The sequence below is a fragment of the Alexandromys fortis genome, unplaced genomic scaffold, assembly GCF_014885135.2.
Source record: "Alexandromys fortis isolate MF-2015 unplaced genomic scaffold, M_Fortis_MF-2015_v1.1 scaffold_43, whole genome shotgun sequence".
Taxonomy (NCBI): Eukaryota; Metazoa; Chordata; class Mammalia; order Rodentia; family Cricetidae; genus Alexandromys; species Alexandromys fortis.
Window position 1 is genome coordinate 6,106,280 of NW_026067928.1, and position 18,017 is coordinate 6,124,296.

The 18,017-nt window shown below is 33.7% G+C and overlaps 1 protein-coding gene and 1 long non-coding RNA gene across 17 annotated transcripts in view; one reads left to right on the plus strand and one right to left on the minus strand.

The window, feature by feature from the left end:
• The window catches only part of LOC126503159 (uncharacterized), a 1,076,305-nt gene that overhangs the window by 883,260 nt on the left and 175,028 nt on the right, over positions 1-18,017 (plus strand). The gene's annotated exons all lie outside the window — the stretch shown is intronic.
• The window catches only part of Mycbp2 (MYC binding protein 2), a 214,271-nt gene that overhangs the window by 52,893 nt on the left and 143,361 nt on the right, over positions 1-18,017 (minus strand). For 6 of the 15 annotated variants that reach the window (XR_007592185.1, XM_050144671.1, XM_050144664.1 and 3 more), the window contains 6 exons: positions 16,712-16,852; positions 11,550-11,624; positions 9,176-9,400; positions 8,183-8,315; positions 6,968-7,090; positions 4,139-4,318 (listed from right to left, as the gene is read on the minus strand). Coding sequence is in view for 14 of the 15 variants with exons in the window: in XM_050144671.1 (XP_050000628.1) it covers positions 4,139-4,318; positions 6,968-7,090; positions 8,183-8,315; positions 9,176-9,400; positions 11,550-11,624; positions 16,712-16,852 (877 nt within the window). In the remaining variant the exon portion in view is untranslated. The remainder of the gene's footprint in view (positions 1-4,138; positions 4,319-6,967; positions 7,091-8,182; positions 8,316-9,175; positions 9,401-11,549; positions 11,625-16,711; positions 16,853-18,017) is intronic. The other 9 variants (XM_050144669.1, XM_050144668.1, XM_050144666.1 and 6 more) reach the window with 7 other exon arrangements.

The following is an 18,017-nucleotide window of genomic DNA, read 5'->3' on the forward strand; positions in this document are numbered from 1 at the left end:
GTGGGGGGAGGGGAGGGAAATGGGAGGCTGGGAGGAGGCGGAAACTTTTTTTTCCTATTCTCAATAAAAAATTATATTAAAAAAACAAACAACAAAAAAAGAAATTAACCTGAATGAGTTCAGGAGGGTAGGTTTTCTAATCACAGTACATACATGATTACTAGCAATGCCAAGAAAGGAAGAAAAAAACAGTGATAGGGTTCTTGAGGAATATTCCATAAGATACTACAAATAACAAGAGATAATGCTTTTGCTTTCAATGATGTCTACCTCTCAATTCTAAGGTTTTTAGAGACATATTTTCGTCTTATTAAAATTAGTAGACATAATTCTAGAAGATGAATTTTAAAAAACTTTAAAATGTTTTAAAAGTGATCTTACAATAATGCTCAAATTCTGGTGTTGGACCTGGCAGCTTATATTCACGTATGCACAGTTGTTTAAAATGTAGGACAGGAACCAACTAATTCTTCAAAGCCTTCACAGTGATAACAACATGGGTCAATAAAGATACCATCGCTGAGTTTCTTCATTCAATTTAATTCCTACTAACTGTATATTTCTACTTTGTGAATAGAATTTTGAATATTTTTAACATCACAGGCTCCTATAACAAGCAGCAAATGGTCAGGTCTAAACTATACAGTTCATAATTCCAGAAATCACAGTTACTATTTTAGGAATGTAATATTATTATTCACAGTTGTCCTTCTTCAGATTAGCCCACTGGAATCATATTCCTAAAGCACTTATTATTTTTCCAAACTATGATCTGGGGTTTAGATCCCCAGCTGTGGCACATATCTCAGACCTAGCTCTGAGAAAGCCTCGAGGCTGCTGGGCAGAGCCCAGCCCAATCAGTGAGTCAGATCCTGGCTCAGTGAGAGACCCTGTCTCAAAAAGCAAGTAGAGCCACCTAAAAGTTGTCCCCTAGCCTACAAACACACACACACAAGCACGCACGCACAAACACATGCACATACAGACTCATACTTAAAAACCACACACCTACAAAAATTATTAAATTATGCCAGAGGAGCAGCAGGAGGCAAATGAAGTCTAGGAGGTTGGCCCACCAGGAAGTAAGGCTCTAATGGGTGGATCTTAGACAAGCAAGGCCCCAAGACCCTCCCCACTAGAACGTCTCTTGCTTCTGCTGTGGCTTTGCATGTTGACATTTTTCTCTAGTGTCTGTCATGGTGTGAATCATACAATGTGACTGTCTCATAGAAATACCCTGTTCTACTGGGCATTTTTACCTTTGGATTATTATGAAGATGATTTTCTTTTAAGCTGCACTATTGAACTGGAGCAATGATTTCATACAATAATAATGTTAGCTTAAATAGGATTTTTGATGACTGAGGGACTTTAATATATATAGTAAGGGATTATTACAGAGGTTGGCTTAGTGGGAAAACTGATATAGGTAAAAGCAAGATATGATGTTGTCACTGCCCTGATATAGCAGGGGCTGCAGAGGACAGAAAATAAGAACAAGGAAATATCACACAGTTAGTTTCTCTTGAGGAGCCTTGTTAATGTTGAAAGATGTGCTCACTGCTTTCGGTGTGCAGCATAGCTTTAAATAACGACTTAAGGTCAGGTAAAGATGTTTTTGCTAATGGCTTTAAGGTAGGAAATCTTGAAAAATAATTTTAAAAGGCATAATGGCTGAGCAAGGGACTCGCTGAAGTCAGGGAACATAAACAGTGGCAGTCTGGCTATTACTGGATGACGAGTCTTTCTTGCTAGGATGTGCTTGTGATCAAGGGTGATGATGAATTCCTTGTATCCATTTCTGCCCTCAGAAATGTCGATGAATGGACATGCATCCTGAGGATTTAAAGTAGCTGACTAATTGTTTTTCATGTATAAAAGTCCAGAGTTGTGATTCCTTTAAGATTTCTTATAAGATTACCTTTTGAGATAAATAGTAGAGTGATTGATTCTTTCTTTGTAACTGTAAAATGCAGCTTGCCAGCAAAGAACTTGCTGAGAAAAATGTCTTGCTTACTTACACTCTGTTAAATCAATAACAAGTTGATTGGGTATTGAATGTATTTGGGTTCTTGGGACAACTTGTTTTTCGCCTGTAATGAGTAAACTGTTTAAATTGTTTTTGAAATAATTTTTAAGATTTATTTATGTATTTTAGATACATGAGTGTTCTAATTGGATGTATGAATGTACTATGAAGGAGGGTATCGGACAGAAGAGGGCATCAAAACCCTTTATAGATGGTTGTGAGTCACCATGTGGATGCTGGGAATTGAACTCAGGACTTCTGGAAGAGTAGCCAATGCCCTTAACCACTGAGCAATCTCTCCAGCCCTGTTTTCAAAATGGTAAGACTATATTTCAGTCCCATATTTCTTTAATGTTATGATATAGAGACTTATGTTTTCTGTAATTTAGAAGACAGAGTTCAGGGATACTCTGCTGAGATCGAGGATTTGAAAATGATCTAAGAACCTCCTCGCACTGCTGGGGTAAAGCCAAGTCATGATTCAGAATAGGTCAGAAGACAGGCCTAGGCCACAGATGTGCTGTAAGGCAGAGGTCAGGAACTGGTGGTACACACAAACACAATGTGAGTGAAAATATAATGACATAAAACACTGGGAACTATAGTATAGCTGGAAAGATCAGTTCATTGTGATCTTTCTATTGCATGGGGAGGCACTTAAAAGGCAAGTGCTCTATCATCAAGACAAACTCAATCCTCAAACTATTAAAATCAAATTTTAATGAATTTAAATTTGTTTAATAAGAATTGTTGGTCTGAGTGTATTGTTTGTCTTCCTTTTCCCTTTTAGAACATCCTGCAACTAGAGCATATCTAATTCTAAAACATCCACTGCTTCATAAAATTAGTAAGTTAAGACTGAGTCTTCACTTTTTTTTTTTCATTCTTCTGAAACACTGCTTATCATCAATGGAAAAGAGCATCTCACTCTAGTCTGTTTCCTTGAGAGTCTTAAGAGATAATACATGGGAATAGACACGTCAATAAGGTAGAGTGTGATATCAACCACATGTACAAACTACCTGTATTAAACATGCCTATCACATAATATAAACCCATTAAGGTTCACATTCTTGTATATTCTTTAACTCACGTTGATAATACTACAACAACAAACAATATAATTTGCTACATAGAATCCCCAGTATTCTCTTCAGCAACCCTAACAACAGTTACCAAAATCTTGTTGTAAAATAGTACTTTAGACTTAAATGTGACTGTACTGTAAGCGAAGAGGTCAGGCATTTAAAACCATACAATGGGTCTGTAAATTGAGGCACAAGCAACAATCAAAGTTGAATTTCAGGCAAATAAGGAAAAGAAAAAAAAAAGGGCTAGAAAGTGAGGCTTGCATAGAGTATTTTAGTCAGTGTGTTTATCTGGACAACAAGAGCATCTGAATGACAAAAGAACCCATTGTCACAGAGCAGCTTATTTACAGTGGGAAGGCTCAGAAAACTTTTAAGAGAAATGAAAACTCACTTAAGTGTGATTTATTTGAATTTATCTTCTAAACCAATGTAGGCTACTATTATAGGTAAAGGGCTAGCGCAACACTAAACAGTAAAACTGTAATCAAATAATCAATATAATGGATGAGGAACAAAATATAAAAGAGGTGAGGAAATGACAAAGAAAACTTGGAAATCCAAATTGCTATAGTTTATGAATACCCAATTCATGTAGAAGAAACAGACATGCATCTCCCCTTTCTACCCAAATGCCACAGTGAAACAGTTTTATTATTTTTGGGTATGTACCAAATAACAAAAATTCAATGAACGTCATCACTATAACTAATGCTTACCAAAGCCATGCATATTAAAAAATAAAACGTGAAATAAAAAATTCTTTCTTATCATGTTTTATAGTATGAATTTGCTATAGTTAGAATATAAAGAACAATGGTCAGATTTAATAACTCCATGTAATTTAAAAATAATTGAAAACAAATGTCTTAGCTCTGGATAGTTTAAATATTTCAAAAATATGGGAGGGATAATATCCAAGTAAAACCAGTCAGGAGAGTTTATAACGAACAGACTGATCAATAACTCAGAAAAAAGCTTCAGAAATGCTTGATGAGGCAAGTAAGGCTGACAGACTTACTCTGAAGCTGAGGCTGCTGGAAGGAAAGGGGCTGTCCGAACACAAATGGGCTGTGGACTAGGGAAGAGGGAGGTTTTGCAGCTTGATCAAAGATGGAAGGAGCTGGGAGATTGGGCCGTGACTGAATGGAATTCAATATGGCACTCAGTTGATCACCTGCAGTGGGCAAAACAGTCAAAACTGCAACTTGTTACTCATTAACATCCAAAATGGCAAAGTAAACGGTGCTTTATGACAGTCAGGCACACTGAACAGTGGAGAAGGCTACGCCAGTTCAGAAAATGGAAAGTAAATGGTGATCACTGTCCTCGAAGGGATCTGATTCTACATGCTGGCTGGTTTTGAGGTTTTCACTGGACATACTCCACCAGTCTTATACAGTAGTCCACAGAAACAAATCCACCTAAAATCCATGTATAACTTTCCCCATTATTTATGACAGAATAAAGGATCTGAGGGATGTATGTAAGTTCATTCAACATTGTGTTGGTGGGGAGCAAGGAAATGAAGATGCTAGGTATGGTAAAAAAGGTATTTATTCCATGGTGCTCAGGAAGGACTAATGCCACTCTGCCTAAATTGTACTACATGCAGAAATAAGTACTGCATAACTTCATTTCCATATATACCATGTATTCTTAATAGGGACAAAGTATATTTTCCACTCAGCAATACAACTATATCATAGTAATAAGTTAATACTTTCATTTAAAAATGATTACTGCTAAGAAAATTGTATTTTTGTAAAAGCAGGAATTATTTGCTTCGAGAGATAATTTTGTAATTCCTATAATACAAAATATGAATGAGTTACCTAATTTGATTGATATTATCCTTATAATTAAATTTGAAGGCTATTAATAAAATAGCTTAAGACAAAATAATGCAATTAGACAAAAAACAATTTGTGACAGTATATGCTGTAGTTTACATGATGCTGAAGGGGGGAAGCCTCATATTCAGAGAGGCCAAAGCAGAATCTGACAGTACATTATGAGCTACATATTACTAAATAGAAGTGGAAAATCTCACCTGAGCTGCCAAGTGGCACAAATTTATATGGAATTATGTATTTAAGTTAAACAAGTACTGATTTCTTTTAAATAAACACTTTAGATTTCAGAAAATATTTTATAGTTTATAAGCACTATATAAATTGTTGTTCTAAATAAAAATACTTTTTGTAAATAATTTCTTAATCTTGGGTAGTGTAGAAGCCAAGAGAAAGTGAGAACATTTGTTAAGTTAAACAGTAGTTAGACGTAGTTCATCAAATTTAACTTTCTAAATGCTTTCTCCCAATATAAATAACAAGTCCTAAATGTGTGCTATTTTTAAACAATATTTACAAAAGCACTTTTAAAGTACTTTTGATTTCCATTTAATAAATGCTTATAGAAATGCCTGTATTTCTTAAAAATTAATTTTATTTTCCGATGCTCTACTAAATTCCATTTTAAAGACTGACTTAGAGTAGCAGCAGTCAGGAGAGTGACAGTAACACTCCCAGGGTGAAAGCATACATGAAGAAAACATGGCTTTAGCACGCTTTATTCTATATGACCAGTGGCAGTACGGAAACACTTGTGTCTTCATTTAAGAACTGAAGCTAATAGAGAAAGGGAACATAAGGCGCACACTACCCACACCTTCTCTGTGATATGGAGAATGAGCCTAGGGTAACAGACATCAGAGTAAGCATGCAGCATGTGAGACCTGTGCTGTGAGAGTCACTGAGTGAGCAAAGGAAGCCTGTCGACATGGATGAGGCTAATTACAAAAGTGGCTTTATTTTAAATTAATCATTTCTCATACATCAAAACAATTTTGCATTTTTCAATAACTCCAAGTCAGGTACATTCACATTGTATGTGTTCCTAGAAATGAACCCCTAGGAAAATAATACTGTTTTTTTTTTTTTTAAAATTTTTTTTTTTTTTTTTTTTTTTTTTTTTTTTTTTTTTTTTTTTTTTTGGAGAGGGTCTTGTTGTTTACGTAACCTTCCTGGATTTCAAATCAACTCTACAGTCTAGGCTGGCCTCCTGCCCCCTGTCTATGCTGAGACTACTGGACTAAGACATTACATCTGGCTTGAATAAACTTTAAAAGTCAAACTAACTCCGTGTCAAGAACCTTCACCGTGCTATACATCATTCAGTGCTTTGCTACCGTCTCACAATATTGAACATTTTCAAGGAATTCAAATTAGGTGCATTAGAAAGAACCTATCTGAATTTACCCAGAAAGGCAATTTTGGATAAATCTCAGAAGCAAATTATCCCAGCAGAACTGTTTAGAGTTTCTATGATGTTGACCTGTTCATTAATGCATATAAAACACCTGTTATAAACACATTTTATATTCAAATGCTTTAGCCTTTCCTGTTTTGCTGCTTTCTAGTTCATTATACAGACCATGTTCAAATGCATTATTATATAACTGTAATTTAATTAACATATCCAGGTTAGAGATTTAAAACCACATATATTTATAAAGCCCATATATAACATTGCTCCGATTAGGAAAATTCTTTGCTGCTCATTTACATTTCTCTCCAATAACAGGCCACATTATTTACTAGATGTAGTGATTCAGAACTTCAGAACGAGTGCCTTTGAAACAGAAACAATATGAATAAGATCTCAAATGAACATAAGCTGGAAGTGGCATAAAACGATCTATTGTGAAAAAGAACACCTTTGAAATATTTTGAGTGTTAGCTTTGTATGCATAATTTTAATTTAATGAGGCTACGTGGGAAGAAAAAAATGAGAAAAAGTAACGAAAACTTACTGAAGACATAAGGAAAAGACTCACTCAGACGCCTACCTTTATTATTTCCGAGGCCATAATCAAATCCTTGGGCACTGCAAGTTGCCCCTTTATTAAAAGCTTGTACTGAGAAAGGGCTTGGAGGAGGAGTTTGAGAATTCTGATCCAGAAGAACTTGTTCTACAATAAAAGTCACAGCTGCCAAGTTAATTTTGTCTATGTTATTCCCTATTCATATGTCAGAGAAAATTCCAATAAAGAGTTTTTATTATGGTTAAATTTAATGTGACCCCCACAGGCAGAGCTAAGTCTAGCTCTGAATCAGATCAGCTAGCAGTTCAAACAATATAACAAATTTTGCTTTTGTTAATCAAATAAAGACAGAAATTTAAAAACTGGATCTTGCTCTTAAGTGGCATGGTATATTACTGAGTATATTTCTAAGTAAGTAAATCTTATTGCAAACAATTTATACAAGGGCATTTTAAAAATAAGGTGGACACTATACCAGGAATAAAGATTATCTATCTATCTATCTATCTATCTATCTATCTATCTATCTATCTATCTATCTATCTATCTATCTATCTATGCCTTCAACAAGTCTACTTACTTAATTAGTTCACAATTATTGAACTTTGTAACGACTCATTGGGAATATAAGGATTGCAGCCTTGTATCTGTCACAAGAGACTCTGCATCTTGGTAAGACATTGAAAGCTATTTTGTCACCATCAGAATAAACAGAGAGGGTCAAAAAGGGAAATCTTAGTGAGATCAGTGTTGAAAGCTAAAGCTGAAAGCTAACTCTAACAACAACAAATAGGACTCTGCACCAGAAATGCTGAGCATTTATTCAACATTCCTTTCTTGAGAGAAAACTCAGCTAAGAGGTTTCCTCACACAATTCTGCAACTGGTTGAAAACTGAACTTGCAGCTCATGGTAGGAGGAAAATTCAGGTCCATACTTGTACTCAAGAATAAGGCATACAAGTGTATGTTAGTGAAACAAAACAAAGTTTTTCCTAGTATTAGAAAAGATAGATAATTATGTTCTCAGAGTTCTTGTAATTTTCTCCTTTGTGGCCATTTAGTACTTATACATTTTACAAGTCAATTTTGTAAGCTGTAAAATGTTTAAACCTTTGGGTTTTCTTTTATTTAAAAAAATAAACATTGGAAAACCTCTTTGAGGAAAAGATAAGGCACTAAACATAAAACATACGTATGTTAAATTTTATCAAAATAAATCACAATTTAAGCCAACTTGCCATCTTCGTGCCGGAGGTACTGGTTTCCGCCTCTGTCTCTAGCTAAGGACCAAGCCTCTCCTTCATCACTCTCACAGAACTCTACCATGCTGTTCTTATCCAGCTGCACCCATGTCCCTTCACAATTGGTTACCTGGTACATAACAGAAAGCATGATTGATTGGCTTGATTCTTTCAGGGCACCCAGAATGAAAACCAGTAAAAAGCTCAAGTGATTCTTAACAACATAATGAATGACTCCAATACTTTTCTACTGTGAAATTAGTTTCTGAAATTAAGACCACAGCCTGAGGTAAGACAGAATTAAAAACTTCTGTAAAATATTTTTTATTTAAGCCATTAATTAAAACATTATCTTTAATCAGACACGATTTAATTCAGATCATGTCTGAATAATTTTAATATGCTTAAAACCCAAACCTCATCTTTTAGTCTAAAATGTCCGGACAAAACTTCCTTATTATTCCTAAGTTATTGGTGCCTACAGTGTAATGTGAAAATGACCCTAACCCTAAGAAATAGCATGACACACTACATCTTCAAGCTTATCTGCGGAGGCAAATGCCACAGTGGTCTAAAGAATAATTTTATTTGCTCAGGACTTCAGTGAGACCTGTGAATGGGAACAAAAAATGAAAAATTTTGGAAGGTCACATCTCCATTCCAATTCACAGAAAATCTTTTCATTGCTGACAAGCCATAACAGTGCATTCATAATAGTGAAAAGATATATTCAAATACGAACACTTACAAACACAATACAACTTATTTGTTAATATAACAATACAAATAGCTTTCATGAGATAATTACGAGAATAACTTTTTTTTAAAAAGCACAGAAAGTTATGTTACTATTTCCAATACAAGTAAAAGTCAACAATATGAACACTTAAGAACCTGAGGTGGAAATGACAATCTGGAAGAAAGTGATACTTGATTATATTACATTAAAAAAGAGTATCATAAAAGTCATGAAGCTACAAGAATCCATACCTCTCCCACTGCTTTGACTCTGTTTCCCAGAACTAACATTCCAATTGGGATACCTCTAAGGTTAGGGCAGCTTCTGATGTTGTGACCTGAAGGTCCTGTCTTCACTACCTTGTACATGCCTGGTCCGCCTCTTAAGAATGGATTATCTTGTTCTTGCATTGTTGCTTCCTGTGGGCAGCAGGAGTTTATGTCTTTGAAAAAGTCATCAGTATTAGTTTTAGGTTCCTGAAAATTTGAATAGGAAAAGAAAAATGAACAAAATATAATCTATTACTGCTTTCATAATCCTATTGAGAACCTTTGAACAAGTCCACAATATTTCCAACTAAGAATACATAATTAAAATATTAGTAAATACTACTAGTAAGAAATCTTTCAATTTTGAACACTGATATTCAAAATAAATTTGAAAAGAAAAAAACCTGGCAAGAACAGGAAATTAAATGAATTTCTGTCTTTTGTACCCCCAAATTTGAAAAATACGACACTATAGTACATGAAATAATGCTTATAATATTTTAGCAAACCCAGTACAAATAAAATATTTTTCTGGATTTGCTAGACTACCACTACTACATATCAACACTGGTGGTAGAAAAAGAAAAGTAGGGAGCTACAACTCCAGCCTACAACAATCACTTCTTAAAAAAAAAAAAAAAACCTTTATATATAGTAGTAAGTACTCTATAATTTGTATTGAGAAGAAATAACCATCTGATGCACATAAAAATAGGATAAACCAAAAATAAAGTTATTTAAATAATGACAAAACTAGAATTACACATGACAAACTTTTATAACACCTTTCTATACAAGCATTTTTGTATTAGCAGATGCATGTGTATTCAACTAAGGCAATAGGCTATCAAAATAAGTACTGGGGCTAAAATATATGTAGATTTGAAAACTTTTATATACCTTGGTAATGCTATAAAAATAATGACTAGCTTGTTTATTGTTGTTCTGAGCCTAAGTCTTGCTATATAATCCTGATTGGGCAGTAATTAATAACTCTCCTTATTTAGTCTTCTGAGACATGGGATCCCAGGTATGTACCAATAATCTAGGCTCCTCACAAGAAACTTTGTAAATCACATGGTGGTAATGAAAGACCATAAAGATCTACTCAAACAAATACTATGGAAATAATTTATTCACATTTATTATAATTACACTGCATATATCAATAGCCTTTACATATTGACAACTTATTGGAAATAAGACCTTTAATGACTTGGGAAGAATACTAGATTTGTAGGTAAATTAAACTTAAATTAGGCATTCATATTACTATGTATATATTTTGTAAAAAAAATCTATATATATATACTTTTACAAATATAAAGAGTACATTAAAAATAAAAAGTATAATAGGATAAAACAGTCCTAATAAAATTACAAGAGGTTTGAGTAAACATCTAAAAATTCTTACTTGCCAATGGTAAATTTTAGTAAATACATTATGTCATAATTAAAGAAGGCAACTTGTAGCCCTATTTACAAATGCCTTTTAAAGTTGCACGTTGACATTAAAAATAACAGCAAGAGCACGACTGGGGATGAAAAGATTTCAGTGTTATTTAGTGATCTTCTGGCAACATTTACAAGATTTCACAGTAACTGCAACTTCAAGGGTAACAGTGGAGAGCAAGTCATGGCAAAGCTAATGATAATCGTAACCTAGCCATCAAATGGAATATATGAGAGACTTATTAAGACAATATTTTATCTAATCATTAATGAAGCTATATAAAATGAATGGAAAACAAGACATTTTTTGTAAAAGATAAAAGTAGTTCTTTTGTAGTAAACTGTATGAAAATAATTGATGGACATAAAATCATGACTGTGCTTGCCAATGTAAAGCAATCTGAAAGTATACATTTTTTCAATACAGATATGTGAGACTGTAGACCAAAATATAAAATTGGTGTCCAAAAAAAAATAAAATTGCTGAATTTCAACCATATATATGTATATGTATATTGATTTCTCATTAAATTCCCGACCCCTAATCTAAAATAAATATCCAAAAGGCCAATTCGAAAGAGTAGGCTGGGGGTAAAAAAGAGGTGTTATAATGTCACAACACCACCGCCTACATAAGTTCTTTCTGAACAATGTAACTTGCAGAAAACTGTTGGAGAAGCTCATCAGAAAACCACTGCACCCATGAAGCCATGAAAAACTTCATTTAGAATGGTAAGATACGTCTGAGCAAAATGAGAGGAGAAACTGCAGAACTTTGCAGACTCCTCCCCCTGGTAAATCTCAGTTACTAGTCCTAAGCAAAGCCTCACAGACACAATGTAAAACCTGTTGTACATGCGGAAACACCTGGACAATGTACAATTGTTCCTTACAGTAAACTCACCTGGGGGAAAAAAGCTTTGGAAGTCCATGAAAATACGTCCAAATCCCTGACTCCTTGGCTAGCATTAAAGATATTCTGAGTGACAAAGTTTAAGAAAGAAAAATATCAAAGGGAAAGGGATCAGAGTATCATCCGCAGAAGACACGCACACAGACACATTTCTGAACTCCAACACAGCATGAAATAGTATTTTCCTGAAGTGAAACTGAAGCCGCCTGAGTAAACCACAAGGTTTTGTCAAAAGCTCTCCGTAGATATAGTGTGTCATGCCATTTACTAACATCAAGAGCCAGACTTGGCTGGAAGGCTTAAGAGTTAGTCACAAAGGAAACCTTGAATTCCCTTAAATAAGAACATTACTTGTTCAAGTACAAGCCAGATTTGTTTCATAACAGAGTACAATCTGTTGTTTTATACAGATGTCAACAGTAGAAACTACATAGAAAAATGTACCTCTTACAAATAATGGCATGTGTGGCCATCACTTTTAATATCAAAATTAAAAAATAAAATCAACCCAAAAGAAAAGCAAGTCATTAGAGTACTTTTTCTTCCTTCTATTAAGTGGAAGAAAAAAAAAAAGAAAAAGTAAAAGAAAAAGATAGAAAGGAAGGAAGAAAGCAAGCAAGAAAGAAAAATGAACCTTTGGAAAATTTTCCAAAAATTATTAGCAAATATTTTAAGAAAAGCATAAAGAAATGCAAGCTGAATCTTATAAAAAGACAAGTAACTGGTTCATCTCAGAATTTAGGAAGTCAAATGCACTCAGGACTATGCTGAATTCTAAAAGCAGTCTGTTAAAGGACAATTTATTCAGTACAATATGGTCCTAAAAATAAAAGTATGTTTACAAACACTCTAATGACAATTACATGACACATGTTTTACACAGATACATCATATTATCAACCTCTACTTAATTTTACCTGAAACTAAATATTATTCAATGTGCAGCACACCCCACATGTATATTGCTTATGTAAAGACTGTTCACAGCTTATTTCGTTTGGACAAAAGAGGAGGGCATTCAAGTATTAATTGAAGTATCTATCACTGAAGACTTTAACATGGAAGGAAAAATTAAAAATTCCTAATCACTTAAGTCATTTTAGACAATGAGAAGATATTGGCTTTCTATCTCTATTTCCTTAAAGTATGTGTGAGTGAATACAGTAACATATACACACACACAACACACATGTATAAGTACTAATTATATCAGATACATAAAAACGAGTTTCTAGTAACGTGCCTACAAATTTAAAACAAAACTGAAACCAAAGTTGTCATTCCCTTAATTTTAGAACATGTGGTCAATAGGTCCTCTCTCTTTAGGTAAAACAAAAACTTCATAAAGCATTCCAAAACGCTATTCTGAGAAAAATGATATCCATATTGGTTGATCAATGTAAACAAGAACTTCCATGGCTGTTCTCCCTCCCAGAAAATAGTGATGCAGACAGCTTGACATAACACAAAATCAAGATTTTCAAAGTATCTCACGCTTATTATACATTAGTACTAAAAGCAACAAGAAAAGCAAGTGCTAAAACAATGCATATCGATTCAGCATTACAGACCAAATGTAGTGATTCTTTAAGCTTATAATCTTTTAATTTCATAGTGCAAGCTTGTGTCTGCTAAGTCAGTAACATGTACAATGATATTTAAAATGATGTAGCTACTAGCTTTGGCAACAGATTGCCAATGAAATAAATTTTGTATATTAAAATTATACATAAATTCTAATTTTGCACATTTTTCTTTAGTTTCTACAGTTGAAGAAAATTCTTAGACTATGAAAATTTAATGTAAATTTAAATTATTTATCAAGTATTAAGACATTTGCTAAATTGAAATTAGGAGATTAAAAATGAAAGAACTGAAGAGTTTTCTTTTGAAGACTTAGGAATATTTTAGCTAATGATAAGAATGTTTACCAAAATAGCAATTTATTTAAAGTCTCAATTCCTGATTATTACAAAAGATAGTTTTCATACTATATACCTTCAAAGCTTAATATGGCACCCCAAAGATGCACAAACACAATAATTTAAATTAATTCATTCTTAAATTCTATTTTAAAGACAGATTTTTTTCATTAGAATGAGCATATTAATGCATATTAGAAACCCAAGTAAATTAACCAGCAGCAACATGCAGTTCTAAAATAACAATTTCTTAAGTCAGAGAAGACTTTTTATAAACTAATAATTATTGCCATGAAAATGTATTATTCAATGCATCAAAAGTTCGTAAAAAAAATCACTCTACGAGAAAAGCAGAGCTAATGGCTGCTAATTTTAATGCAGAAAAATACAAGAAAATCAAAACTGTACATGTATAAAATATTACAGTATTACTTTAACTGTCTTGACCTCATTCTCATTAAAGAATAATTAATAAATGAAATAGTGCAGATTAAAATAATCTAATAACAGCACACTTATTCTGCATTAAATAATTACCATTTAATATGTATTAATTATCTCTAATATTTATTGTTAATTATTTAACGATTATTTATTACTAATAAATAATATTATCAGTATTAAAACAGCCTAACACAGAAACAAACTGACTCACAGACAGAAAGAAGGAAACCTCAAGTATGTCAAACCTGAACTGCCAGGCATTAAGGATTTCAAAAGAATGTCTATAAAACACAAGAAATATTTGTTAACTACCAACTTCATGATGCTACAAGAGAATCACAAGCTGGCAATGTTTCCTTTAATTCTTCTCCAAATCTTTAGTATTCCTAGTTTTTTTAATATCACTGTACTTTCTCTAGGTGAGCAACAACTAGTCTGGATAGGAAGTGATCCACACATGTCCATGCAAATGTTCAGACACCCTCATTGCTTCTGCAAGAACTCAGAATACACTCACTAGCTTTCCTTGATATTTATTCTCTTTTCTCCCCAATATTCCTTACAATGTATATTTGACATTTTGATAAAGTACATAAAAAATTGGGAATTTAAGTCTGAAGTCATGAAAACATGCAATTATAAAAATAAACTCATTTTAAAAACTTAAGCTTTTCATTCTAGGTCAGCAAATGTCTCCTATGCCATATGTATTTCTCTTTAGTTATATTTTTCAAGAGGTATAAAATTTTATTGCAACTAATATTTTATGGCAGCGGTTCTTGACCTGTGTATTGAGACCTCTTTGAGGGTAGTATATCAGATATCCTGCATATTAGATGTTTACATTACACTTAATAACAGCAGCAAAAATACAGGCATGAAGTAACAATTTTAGTTAGGGGTCATCAGAGCATAAGGAATTGAATTAAAGGGTCACATTATGCTTTATAGTTTTCAAATTACAGAATTAGTTTATTAACTGATTTTTATGTTTATATGTGTATGTCGACAACGTGTGTATGTGTATGACCTCAGGTGTCATCCTGAAGACTGTCTACCTCCTTTGAGATCTCTCACTGGCCTGGGGTTCACCAATCAGAGCAATGAGTCCTAGGTATAAGTCTGTCTCTGTGTCCCCAGAGTTAGGATTATAAGAGCTTTATCAGTTTGCCCTGAAGTTTTCTGTGAGCTCTAGAGACTGAACTCAGGACCTGCCACCAGACAAGAAACTTTACAGGCTGAGCCAACCCCTCATAGAACTTCATTTTTAAAACTTTCATTGACGTATTTACCATCAGTGCATGTTATAATAACTATTATCTTCATTTAATCAATCACTAGTGCTACAAATATTCATACTTAAGTTGGGCAGTTTATTCCAACTAATAGTAATTTTTGTAATAGGTTCTATTACTTTGAATTACACAATATTCATTTCGGCCTTTTTCATTGGTAACTTTTCCTTCACATCTGCGTTAGATGTTACCTCCTAAGTTAAGACATTCCATAGCTTATCACAAAACAAAATGACTGATTATGCAGCTATTTACCATTTTATAGCTATACTTAGCTCTTCCTTATATCAAAGAAAAATAAACATAAAAACAGACCCTTGGGACCACCCAAGCTATAGCACCTGTTTCACTAATATTTAAAATCTTGGAAAAATTAGAACAATAAATTTAACAAGACAGTGTCACAGTAAGAATGACATGAAACAAACAGGTAAGAAGCACATACATGTCAGGAATTATTTTAAGCAGAATGATTATACCAGACAAAAGCACTCAAATTAGTTACCAAGACTACTATGAGTAACACTATAGACACAAGAAACATTAGTAAGGATATTTTTTAGTTCTTACCACTAAGGATCTTAAGATTAAAATAAGACCCATGTGTGCACATGTGCAAGCATTCACACAGGTGTGTGCACATACACACACACCACAAATGGTTTGAAGATAAAGAAACCTAAATTCAATAAATAGTGGTAGTGAGAGAAAGAAGAAAGCCCTTTCCACTCTTACAGACGACATACAACTTGAAATAAGAGGGAAACTTAATGTACACAGTATCTATCTGCTTGCTATCATACTAGTTATCGATCCCCAAGTCTACCACACCAGTGCTACTATTAGTGATGTCATATGGAATACATAGTGAAGTAGAAAATTCATACTTTGTAGTTAAACCAATAAAGTAGTGTGCTTATTACCTATTTTATGATATAGCACTCTAGCATACAAGGACTTAACCAAATACTGCAATATCAAGGAACTGTAATGGTTCTCTCAATCTAAGATTATATGGAATACAGTCTAAAAGTAACATCTTACATTAACACAATAGTACTGTAAATCAAGACGTAAGGGATCCAGAGATAAACATAACATGGAAATAACTGCCAACGATCAACAGAACAAACCAATAATTATACCTATTTCTAAATGCATAGTAATTCTATTTTCTTAACTATTGGGTTGGAATTCATTGTAAATAATAAAAAAACTTCCTACCTCTTTGAAAGTAATTCATTAAGTTTAGTTTTAATTTATTACTTACTGTTAGTGACGGATCAAAATAAGCATGAGGAGCCTTACCCCTGCCAAATTCCACAAATTCCACTTTCATTACACTGAAGCCCTTGAGTATTCAAGCACTTTTGAAGTAAAAATGCTACAGGTATGAATTATTACCTCAGAACTGAAAAGCCTTAATTAAAGAAAGATCTATAATGGGGACAGAGTGTAACTATGATGTTTTCAAAAACCATCTTTCACTTACGTCAACAGGGACCAGAAGGCTCTTGCCAAGATGCTGATTAAAAGAGAGGCACCAGGCTTCAGTGTAACCATTCATGTTAGGAACATACTTCTTTATCGTCTCATCATTCAGTCTCAGCCACACGCCATCATCATTGTGGATCTAGAGGAAGAAAAAACCAAACAAATTTGCTTTCCTGTAAGAAGCTAATGAGGACTACGAATAAGCAAAGCAGGCAAAGAAGGGTAGAAGTGGAGATTGTACATCTAGTTTTAGAAGAAGATAAATGTGTGAGAACTTCCAGCAAGGAATACCAAAACAGTAAGATCATGGTTAGATTGTGAAAACAACTTCTCCCAGGAAGAGAAGCAAAAAGAAATCACATGCAGTTAAATAATTTAATAGCACAATCAGTCATTTGCCAAACAAATGTGTCTTTTATGCAGGATATGTGGTTGCACTGTAGAAAAATGGACTTTCCAAAGTTAAAGCAATCCAAGAAATAGGTTTTAAAACCATTCTAAAATTCATTTAGAATACATCTATCTTTAGCAAATGGTATTTCTATAGGTTCTGATTACAGTGTTCAATTGAGTTTTTCATACTCAAAGGGCAATTTTCCCAGTTTTTACTGAAAAAGGAAAATAAATTAAACACATAAACTTCAATGAAAATATCCTATAAAAAATTTCAAAAGATTTCCCAAACTGTTTGAAACAAGTGCCTTTCAAAATGGGTGGTAATTGGCACCCAACTACCAATTATGCAGAGAAACTTTCCTGCCATCTGCTACATCTTTCTATTTCCACTAAATCTCTCTGATATGTCTGCATATATAGTTCTGGTTATATCTATTTCATTATAGGTTACTGCTGTCAGTATCATGAGTGGAATTTTAGATGACACACTATTCATAGCAATTCTATGAAGTCCAGTGTCAGAAACAGGTTATTTCTTCTGGAGTTACTGGCAAGTGAGGTCCCAAAGACCCCCAAATGTTCCAGTGCTCTTGGTGATGCTCCAGAATTGATGGTAAGACTATTGCTGAGGACATCACACATGTGGCTCAGAGCACAGAGATATCAAGCTGGCACTCACCTGAGTCTTCCTCCCTATTGCCTAACTCTCATAATGTTTGAAGGTGCTATGCACACAATCACAATCCTACTCACCATCATCTACTCCAGGGCACAGGCCTTAGAGGAGAGTGTACTACTGCTTCTGTACTAGATGGACATTGCAGTAAACTGGCACCTAATTAACAACAGATCTGAGCACATCTATCAACCCTCAGTAACCTCTTTTATTTTCTTTTTCCTTTGTAGTA